The 11,735-nt window shown below is 39.8% G+C and overlaps 1 protein-coding gene across 1 annotated transcript; it reads left to right on the top strand.

Moving 5' to 3' along the window:
* Positions 1-402: 402 nt before the first annotated feature.
* Positions 403-11,480, top strand: LOC143114592 (F-box only protein 6-like). The gene is made up of 6 exons (XM_076276270.1): positions 403-636; positions 4,173-4,446; positions 4,685-4,799; positions 5,032-5,127; positions 5,664-5,799; positions 10,760-11,480. Exons 1-6 carry the CDS (start codon positions 574-576, stop codon positions 10,955-10,957), a joined length of 882 nt encoding a protein of 293 aa, XP_076132385.1. The 5' UTR covers positions 403-573; the 3' UTR covers positions 10,958-11,480.
* Positions 11,481-11,735: the final 255 nt, after the last annotated feature.

Raw genomic sequence — 11,735 nt, 5'->3', positions numbered from 1 at the left:
ACAGAAGTCTCTCGCTAGCAGGCTACTTCAGCCTCTAATCTACAACTGAAATTAGAGATCGATCATGCTGTGAAAATGTGATGCCTTACGCTAAATAATACATTACTGCTGTGTAGGCTAATGTCATTATTCTGTGTCTAACAGCACAGGTAGTCGCAAAGTAGCAAAGTGACGCATGCGCGACTCACATCCGGTAGCGACTCACATCGGGGAGTGACAGAGCGAAATATTCGTGGGCGGGGACACACCGCACACAGCAAAGTTGTGGTGTTGAAGTGCAAGAGGAGGCTACTGCATGTCCCAACGTATTTATACAGTCTATGGTCCCAACACTAGGCGGCAGCACTTGCTACGTCGGCCAGAGTAACAATTACACGTCATGACGTTGTGACAGGCGAGAGGTAAATAAGGAAGAGATAGTCTGGCTGGCCTACTTCAAGGAGCAGCAGCTCATGTCTGCCTGTGGTCTGGGTTTTCACCGATGTCTGGACAAACGCTTGCGAGTATGTATGTAGCTGAAGATAGGAAATAAGCTATCCAGCGACTGATAGATGACTGTACCGTTCAACTGAAATGAAGAGACAAATGGGGAACAAGACTTCATCGAATGCTCCAAAAACTGAAAAATGGGAAAACGTAAGTCACGTGTCTGTGGAGACGCAGGCTAACGTTCATTCTTTCCATTATTGCTGAATGTAATTTAGTAAGATTAAACCTTGTTTAACATAGCTAACTAAAAATATATCGTAGCCTAGATGGGCTACACAGGACAGGCCTAGGCCTACAGCTAGAACAGAAACGCAGATAGGAAACCAAAACAGCAACCACGTTATTCTTACTGTGCCTGACATGTCTTACAGTTAGAAGTCCCCCTGGTGTGTATGAGCTGATTGTGGTAAATATTAACTAGGCCTACTTATGGATTGTTTTTTACTCTTTAGCACAGTGTTTTTCAACCTTTTTTGTGCCACGGCACACTTTTGACACTTAAAATGTCCCACGGCACACTAACATCCTGTGTGAAGAAAAAAATAAACATCCCATAGCCTAAAATTTCAAATAATACACAAATATGGCCTTATTATGGCTTCTATGCAAGACCTGCTCAATAAAACAAGCGCCCTCTGTTTCATTTGTAGGTGGTTATATCTCATTTAATTGTTGTTATGAACTGGATATGTGATGATTCCGTGAATACTGGATATGGGGCCCCCATTGTACAATGCCTGCATACCACAAATAGTGCAATCATACAATCAATGAGAGTATGTGGTTATAAATTCTTTGATGCAACGGTTGCTTTTCTGGGCCAGTGAGTGATATTTGGGTAATTTTCTGCGGCACACCTGATGATCTCTCACGGCACACTAGTGTGCCCTGGCACAGTGGTTGAAAAACACTGCTTTAGCAGACGAGTAAAACAGGTTTAGTCTGAAAAGTTACACCAAAAAATGACATACCAGGATCTATTTTGTGTGTGGTAGGCAGTAGAGCAGTAAAAGCAGGTCTATCTACTCTTGTTTAAAAATGTAAATAAAGCCATATGCCTAGTTAATCTATTGTAACAAACAGCGAACCCAAGCTGAATACAGAGGTTATATTTGATGGAAGACACAGACAACGTCATAGGGAAACACGACTCTACAACCATACACGAAGCACACAGTAAGGGTAATCACACACACACACATGAGTATAATATAGGAGGCACAACCAAAGAGAACTCACACACACACACTGACCAGTACGTCACACGACTTAATACACAACTAGTAAGACACAATAGCAGCACTATTCTACCTGCAGGGCATTCTGGGTACCCCAGCAGACAGTCCGGAACCCACCGACGCTACACTATGTTTGGGTTCTAGAGATTACAATTTAGACTACTTGAATAAGTTGTAGCCTTAAAGTAATTTAAAAATGTCATGATTTACAAATGTTCCATGGCTTCTTGTTTTAGTTGCTATTACAGTTTCATGCAGCTTTAGCAGTTGTTTACATGTCTCTGTCCTCGGCTTAAAGTTGACCAGAATGTACAAAATGTCAGAAAATTGGGAATTGTTTCAAGAATATGTTGCCTAGTAGACTAGTCTACATATTGTACCAGTAGCAGGGCCGCAGCCCTGGAGGCAACGTTGGGGGGGGGGGGGGGGGGGGTCTGTGATGGGTGACATCACTTCCTGCCAACACATGGGGCAGAGAGAAAAGGCAGTGTGTAATTTCTCAGAAATAATGACCTATTGGGGGTGGCATGTCCCTAGTGCTGCCACTAACGACTAATTTTCTAACGACTAATCTTTCGACTAATTTTTCGATTAGTCGACTAATCTAAACGACTATTTTTTTTTAAATCAAGTGTTTGTTATTTTGTTGTGTACGTTTTATTTTGAACTCAACTAAAGGGAAAACGTAAAATATATATCACCCTACTTTTGTTAGAAGCTGTATTACTGTAAGTAAACTGTTCAAAAACATTATGTATTAAAAAAAAACCACCCATTTAAAATGCTACCTTCAGATCTACAGTAATGTCAGACCTTTGATAGACTTTATTTGTATGCCAGTGTTGCCATCGACATAGACAACTTCTTTGACCTGAGACCCGGTCATGGCATACTTTGGGGTCATAGGGCCCACCTACATGAACCCACCCCCCATCAAATTATCATTATATCACATCACAATTATTATTGTTATGCTATATTGTTATACATGCACTTCAAAGCAGCCAGTGTTTAAAGTGCTAACATTGTTCACAAAAAGTTTGAAAACATGCACATCAGAGGACTGCTTTACTAATGTAAAATATAATTAGAATAGTTCCATTGCTTTTGCATGGTTGCATGATAAATACTTCTCAAAACAACAGCAATTATATGGGTGTCATCGTTTTGGGATGTTTCCCTCATGCAAGCATCATATACTGGTAGGCAAATGGAAAGACATATTTAATTATGCCACAAGCTTTTGGCCACGTTATTCAAATTTGACTATACAATACTCTAGATAGTGTATTATAGTCTGTGCTCTGTTTTTATGGAAGTTGCATAAATCCACATTGTTCTATTAAATGTAGTTTCATAATTAAATAGCTTTCCAATAGGTTGAATTGGAGATTTGCTACCAACGTTATCGAGTGGTTTCAGTTTCTCTCGCGCATTGAATGAACGCTCATACCACCATTTAATTGTATGCCTCTATGTTTGATGACACCAAATTAGCAAGTAATTCATACTGATTGCAGAAAAGTTTGTTTTCTTTTTCTGTCGGTCCGCGGTTCCTTGATCAATTGCGCAGCAAATTATCAGACGAAGCCCCGGGAATAATTTCACTCCGCGGCTCCGGACCAGCAATGTCCACGTTACGGCCGGTGCTGGTCCGCGCGGCCCATAGTTTGAGAAACGCTGGACTTTGAAAGGCGACAGGAGTTGAGGACTTTGCAAATGAGCCTAACATCAGCATGTTCAAAACAAGTAGGCTACAGGCACTTTGCGCGTCTTACCACATAGGTTACTTCACTTTATCAGTTGGCTTGAACACTAAAAAAATATGCGTCGTTACTTATTGACCATGGGAAATGACGCGCACCTTGATTGTTGATATCACGGGCGGCGGCATGTTCGGTTTAACGTTTTTTTGTATGAATGAATTACAGTAATGACACGCCGTTGCGTTGTCAACGTGAGACACTTCACTTCATTTATTTCAATTTCCACAATAGGCTACTATATTAGTCAGAGTCTGGACTAGCGTAACTAGCTTAGCTCCCCCCACTTAGCTCTGCCTAATAATTAATTGCGCTGAAAGCAGGCAGGCACGCAGCTTTGCTGCTGGCGTTAACACTTGCGTGCATAGTGGGGTTTAAAACATGCCAACGTCTTAGTAGCCTGTTTAACATCCAAAGACAGTCATTGTACTTTTCAAGAGTTAATAACATAGAGTTAATATAACATTACAGCCGTGTGAGACCAAAAATAAATAGGCGGTCAATAGTAAAACGACTCTTCGACTAAAAAAATTGCCGTCGACTAATTTTCATGGTCGATTAGGTCGACTAAGTCGACTAATCGCGGCAGCACTACATGTCCCCCTCAAAGTATACTATGATTATGGTCTTGAACTGAAGTAATGAAAGATTTGCTCAGATAGCCTATTGGTTTACATTTCAGATGGGTCCTCCTCAGTGGTCAGATGTCCCGTCTCTTCCGCTGGGGGTGCTGGAGGAGATTTTCCACAACATTCCCGCTCAGCAGTTGGTCTGCACCTGCCGTCTGGTGTGCCAAGAGTGGAGGGAGGTGGTGGACAGCGGCTGCCTGTGGAAGGAGAGGTGTCGACGAGACGGCCTTCACCCCTCGGACTCAGACAAAGTTCCAAGTGACTGGAGATTGTTCTATTTCCTGTGCAAAAAGAGACGCAATTTGTTGAAAAATCCCAAGGCGGAGGGTGAGGATTACGTTGTGGTGGTTCAACCCATTCAGCTGTCAGTGCAGTGCTAGTGTATAGTAACCCATTTAAAGTCACCCATGCCTTTTTAGTTCACATATCTGTCTTCCTGTTTATACGTCATTGCAGATAACTTCTCAGGATGGGAGCTCATACTGTAACTGTCTTCCTGTTTATACGTCACTGCAGATAACTTCTCAGGATGGGAGCTCATAACCGTCTTCCTGTTTAACTGCAGATAACTTGTCAGGATGGGAGCTCATAGAAAACGGAGGGGACAAATGGAAAGTAGACACTCTCTTTGCGGAACATCCAGATATAACCGTCAAGAAGAACTTTGTCACCTCTTATTTGTAAGCAAGCTTTATAAATGATTATACCATGATTTATAAATGATTGTACCATTATTTATAAATGATTATTTTATCATGAATTGATGATATGGACTGTATAGTTAATTTCAATTCATGTCACCAAGACCTTGTTGAGCAAGGACATACCAGTGAAAAAAGAACTCCTTTGCTTATTTGTCCTCATGTATACCTTGTGTTATGGAACTGAACAAAACTCCCTTGATCTTTTCAGCTCATGTGTGAAGCTTCAGCTAGTTGACCTACAAGCAGAAGGCTACAGTGCTGCTTTCATGGATGAATTTCAACCTGACATTTTCATATCTGATTGGTAAGACATTTTCATATCTGATTGGTAAGACATTTTCATAACTGATTGGTAAGACATGGATTTGTGCCTGTTAATTTCAAAGGGCCATATTATGAAGCAAGGTAACTGGCTAACTGTATGTACACACCGCCGCCGACTTGAGCTTTCAAAGAAGCTTGGGTCGCCCTGTCAAGGACGCTTGTCAAAAAAGTCCAGGGAAGCTTTGGACGCTTTGGCTGCTCTGACGTGGCAGCATTCTACGTTCGATCATGTTCTATCTTACTACTTTATTTAAAGGCCGACTATTCCGATTGGTTGCTGGTCGTTGGTCGCTGAACCGCGGCAGCGGTGTGTACGTAGAGTAACTAGGTAACTTTGACAGGGACTGATCATCTCTAAAAGAACACTGTGCTGAGCAGCTATTGTGTTGTTTGGAGATCACTGGTTACTCCCAAAATTACCTGGGTATGCCAGTAATCTTGTTTTGTAGTATTCCCTTCAGCTCTATTGCCAGCCAGATCTCACACCATACTTTATATTCCTGTTGCTTCTGACAGGTATGCACCACGTTGGGATTGTGGTTGTGAGTATGAGATCTGTGTTCAGCTTCTCGATGCAAAGAAACAAGTGCTCAACTCTTTCAGGCCTGACAAGGTGTATTTTGACCAATGGAATGACCAGAAATGGAATCAGGTAAGACTGTTTTTTCCTCTTGACATTTGTATTATTACCGTATTTTCCGGACTATAAGTCACACTTTTTTTCATAGTTTGGCTGGTCCTAACGACTTATAGTCAGGTGGAACTTATATATGAAAATATATATAATTGAACATGTTTTTAAATGTGAATTCATATTAACTGATATGAACCCTACATGAAACATTACGTCTACAGCTGCGAGAGAGCGCTCTAGGCTTGTGGAATGAGATTGTGAGCTTGGTTTGCGACAAGTCAAAGTTTTTCCGGTGGTGGGTTTGGGGGTTTCATCCCCGCGTGCATACCTAAATCCTCAAATTATGGCCGGGATTTAGCAATATAATCAAACGTAAATTAAATTCCAAACCAAACATCTTCTGCTTTTGGCCTACCGGTATGCCGCTCCAAACGAAACGCATGCCTCACAATAAAATGCACCACATAAGAAATAAAGGCCTGTCTCGAATACAAGCCTGCCCCAAATAAAGGTGCTGTGCTCTGCGCAGCCTAAGTAAATAAAAGACCCCAGCCATAATTTGAGGATTTACGATAGTCTGTCTCTAAACATTCCTGACCCGTTATCCAGACATGCATGAAAACATTTGAAAACAAAATCGTAGCCATGGGTTATTTTGAGAATGTTGACTTTCTGTTCTGCATTGTCCTAATCGTTAAAACGAGGCATATATGACAAGGCATTGCAACAATGTTTACAAAGATACACTGTAAGGTTGGCTGCAAAGATTAATATGCAGACTGTTACGATTGACTGACACATGCGCGCACACACATTATCAAAATCATACGCCGGACGCTTTAGGCTACAGTCTTTCTAAAAGGGTTTAGTTAATGATCGGGCTATAATAACACCACACTTTAATAGTGATTGGTGTAAACAGCGACATTTTAGCGTCCCAACAGGCAGGGTGCTTGCGCAAGTCTTGAAAGTCTTAATAAGTATGGAATTTTGAAACACTGTTTTCCAGACCTTGAAAAGTCTTGAATTTTGTGTGAAAGTCTTAATAAAGTATGGAAAAAATGTATGGTAGAATCTTACAGTATGCTCAAAGGCATTGTGAAATGAGAAATAGGAAGGTAGGCTAGGCTATAAAACTATAATTTTACTAACACGTACTGTATTGGCCTAATGGAATGATATCCAATCAACGCTTGCTTAGCCTAGTCTGGCACCTTTTCGTCACTGCTGAGGTCTATTGACACATAGCTAGCCTAGTGGTCAACAGAAATGGGTCGTTGCGTGTTTTTGAATTTATGGCTGGATTTGAAGTTAAATTTAATTAAAAATTTGAGTATTTGCCATACTGTGCAGTTTATTTTTTGTTCTAACCAAGTGCGCTAGGTCAAATGTATGCACTTTTGTGAGTGTTGTGATACAGCTTGTTCAGAAGTTAAAATGAGATAACATAAAGATAAGTTCAGTCATGTCAAGGACAGAAAAAATTAGATGTGAGTGAGACTGAATTCTACATACATTCATCCATCCATTCATGTTTTTTTATAGATAGTTTGGTAACACTTTACTTGACGGGTGAGTTCTTAACACATTCATAGCAGCTGTTATAAACTTCACATAAAGCATTCATGACTGTTTCATGAGACATGACTCAACATTCATACCAAACCTTTCATGAATGTGGAAGACAGAACGACGACAACTCGTCAAAATAAAAGTCCATCAATCGCAAAGCAGCATTGCCATTTTTGTTCCAAACCTCTTACCTGACCATGTCACATCTGAGTCAATGGGCTAGTCCAGTGCCAAAAAGACAGAACATGGTCAAGTAAATAATTTTTGTTTCATAAAAATGTATTTGTTTTATGATGTAACCTTTGCAGATAATTTCTCATCTTTTGCTACTGGGAATGTCCAACCATTCCAGGTTACACAAATACAAGTCGAATGTAGGCTAGTTTGCCTCCCAGTGTTAAACTCAGTGATTACAAATACTTCACAACTTCTATAGTAAAGTGACATGCAATGTAGACTTCATAAGATATTCATGAAATATTTACAAAAACGGCAATGCTGCTTTACGATTGATGGACTTTTATTTTGACAAGTTTTCGTCGTTCTGTCTTCCACATTCATGAAAGGTTTGGTATGAATGTTGAGTCATGTCTCATGAAACAGTCATGAATGCTTTATGTGCAGTTTATGACAGCTGCTATGAATGTGTTATGAACTCACCCGTCAAGTAAAGTGTTACCGATAGTTTTTGTGACACTTGTTTGATGTGAAATTCATGTACTTGTGATTTTCATGTTTTGAAACATTTTCATCAGTAAAAGCATAATTTACTGTGAATAATGCATTTGTTAATTGAATTCTAGCCTATAAAAAATGTATTTCTAATAAACACAGTTGGTACAATCTCAACCAATGAAGTAGGAAGTAGGCACACAAGTATACAAGTACATAAAGTTAAGGTCTTGAGAAAAAAAAATCCAGTTTTAAAAAAGTCTGGAAAAAGTCTGGAATTTTAATTTGGAAAAAGAGCAAGCACCCTGAACAGGCTTTTGTCGGACTCGGGACACGCAACTCAAAATCGGGACTGTCCCGGTTAAACTAGGACGTCTGGTCACACATTCTATGTGAATTGAATAACTTGCCTTTTCAGATTAACTGTCCATACTGGTTAAGAAAGACCTGTGAACAGTCTCTAAAATAAGACCTGTGAACAGTCTCTCAAATAAGACCTGTGAACAGTCTCTAAAATAAGGGTAGCTTCCTTAGTATGCGTCATTGAGCACGTTTTCATGCCGGGAACCGGTTTGAATCAGTTTATTGCCCAAATTCCGTTTATGTCAGTATTCCGTTTAACCTGTTTACATGCAAGTAGAATGTCACGTTTTGAGCATATTCCTGTTTACATAGCAATTGTCATTATTCCGAATAAGTCAGTGACGCAGCCCACAAAAAAGCTCCCAACGTCATGACGTAAATCTCCGCTGGTGGAATTCCCTCTTTTGGCTTAATAATACAACGTCTTCAGGGTCTTCCACCTGTATTTCACTTGTTCAGGCATACACCGATAGCCAGCCTCATTAAGTTTTTTATAAATCTTTTTAAAAACGTCTCTATTACGACATTTTCTCCCATCGATGAATTCCATGACATTTGCATGATTGCAAGACATAAGTTTGTCTCCTCGTCTTTCCAAAAGTGTGCACGTTGTTTCGACATGATTAGGAAAGTGTGTGAGAGACAATTGGTTCATTTTATCCTAATTCTGTGCAAATTGAGCATGCGCAGGCCTACACTCTTCCTTCTGGGAGCATATTCCGTTAAAAGGGGTGGTACAGGATTTTGGACATAGGACCCCATTTCCAAGTTAGCAAGTGCGATATCTATCAGTGGAGACCGTTTTCAACACGTTTCATCCAGTCCTTCTAGTTGCACCCCTTTAAGGTGTTTTCATGACCCAATAGTCCGTTTAAAACATGCATATGCAAGGGTGTGCAAACGGTTTATTAGTAAACCGAATATTTCCCTTTTTGGTTTATTTCAATCAGATTAAGGTGTTTACAAGACACACACATATTTGGTTTATTCCCAATAAACTGATTCGAAACCGTTTATTGGCTGCATGGAACCACGCTCATTGAAAGTTTGCACGTTCTTTTTCTCTCTCTCTCATTCTTGGAGGTACACTAGCCTCCCGAGAATTTGCTCTGCTGCCGGCTTGATGATTGATTGCATTGCATTCTCCACATTTCTAGCTACATTTTCATGTACCACATCAGCATTTTTGTTCAGTGAATCTTTTGTAAATTACTGCCGGGCCCTTCACTCCTTCGTCCGTCTTCAACATTCATGGTAATAGTCTCATCTCTTGGCCTCTCGTGCGACTTATATATGTTCTTTTCCTCTTCATGACGCTTCTTTTTGACAGATGGGACTTATACTCCGGAATGACTTATAGTCCAGAAAATACGGTACATGTGCAAAAGTCAAATTACTGGACATTTTATTTTATAACATTTATATTGTTATGGTAGTATATGTATTAGGGCTGCATCAATTAATCTACTTGTTATCAACATATTAAATTATTCAAAGTATTTTGGTAATCGATTAATGAGTGAGTATTTTTTTAAAAGGAATTAAACTGCAAGTTCTCTGATCCCAGCTTCTTAAAAATAAATCTTACTGCTCTATGATGGTAAACGATATTTGGTATGTGGACAAAACAGGCATTTGAAGATTACTGCTCTATGATGGTAAACGATATTTGGTATGTGGACAAAACAGGCATTTGAAGATTACTGCTCTATGATGGTAAACGATATTTGGTATGTGGACAAAACAGGCATTTGAAGATTACTGCTCTATGATGGTAAACGATATTTGGTATGTGGACAAAACAGGCATTTGAAGATGTGGTTAAGCTTTGGGACACACACCCTCTCTGACATTTCATTGACCAATCGAATCGATTAATTCAGAGTATAATCTACTAGGAGTAATCAGTTATAAACATAATTGTTAGTTGCAGTCCCAATAAAACTGTCTAAAGATTATGGATTAGTCATGTGTGGCTTAAAGCAACACTAAAGCACTTTTCCTCTGTCGCACGCACACTGTTTATTCAGCACCGACTTTGCAAATCGATGTCCACAGACACGGTAGAGAGTATGTTGCACGATTTAATGAAAGTATGGTGTATTGCAACATCAGAAGCAAGTCAAATTTGTAGTTTCTTATGTCTCATTCCATCGAACTACAGATCCGCTACCCAATCTGGCAAACTTACATAGTGCGGTTATAGTCGATAGAGGGCCGCAAAGCAAATACAGAAGTGCCGTTCACCCTGTTACGAGTTGATGAACCACTGAAACGATTTTGGAAACATTATATTAAGGTACAAAAAACTCTTTGGTGTTGCTTTAATGATATCAAACATGAGCTGTAATCACGTTGTGTGCTTTTTCAGGTGACGCATGTGTTCAGGAGCTATGGAAGAGGCGTCCGCTACGTGCAGTTCATTCATGGAGGGAAGGACACCCAGTTCTGGGCTGGCTGGTATGGGATTCGAGTCACAAACAGCAGCGTGGAGATCTGTCCAGCAGGTGAAGATAGGGCTGAGCCTTCCGCCTCTTCTACTCGAGGTCCAGTCCTGCTCTCCGAATAACCCCAAATGCCTACTCATCGCACCTTTTCTTGATTTGACATTCTCCAAATTGACCTAATGGAAAAGCAGGCGTGAGAATCTGTCTATTCAGCTGTTCCTAACTGATCCCTTTTAATATCATATGTATTTCCATATGTTAAACATGTTTTCACTGTAACTCACTCCATCCATATATGCACCCGTCCGTTCACTAAAGACTAGTACGATTAATCCCATGGCCATTGGATCATTATGAGGGCAACTTGAACATAGAATTCAGATCCACATTGTGAATCCACAATAACAATCTGAGGATTTTGCTTCATTAAATTGAGGTCAAAGCTTTTATTGTCGTTGTGAATGAATGTCATAATGTCTTAAATTGAATGTCTTAAATGTCATAAATTATATATGTGTGTGTATATACAGTGCTGTGCATGAGTTAAGAAACCCATGCTAAAGTTGACTAAAAAGAGGAATAAAAAAAATCATCTTTTGGAAATTGATCTTAATGCCTTAATTAAAAAAATAAGGAAAAATCCAACCTTTAAGGACACCAATTTCTTTGTGAATGAATAATGTATCGTGAATACATAAATGTTTCTCCTTAAAATACAGGGGGCATAAGTAAGCACACCCCTATGTTAAATTCCCATAGAGGCAGGCAGACTTTTATTTTTAAAGGCCAGTTATTTCATAACCTGACTCCGCCAGATGGATTTGCTCCGCATATCCATCTGGGAACTTTTCATTGAAGAACTTTTGGGAAGGGGCGGACATACTGGTTAGCTGATTGGAT

The sequence above is a fragment of the Alosa pseudoharengus genome, unplaced genomic scaffold (genome assembly GCF_046254945.1).
Source record: "Alosa pseudoharengus isolate Yale_2024_CS ecotype anadromous, Long Island Sound unplaced genomic scaffold, YU_APseudo_1.1 YU_APseudo_1.1_scf_9, whole genome shotgun sequence".
Classification (NCBI taxonomy): Eukaryota; Metazoa; Chordata; class Actinopteri; order Clupeiformes; family Clupeidae; genus Alosa; species Alosa pseudoharengus.
Note: the sequence above shows the minus strand (reverse complement) of the source record. Positions and strands in the feature narration are given on the sequence as shown.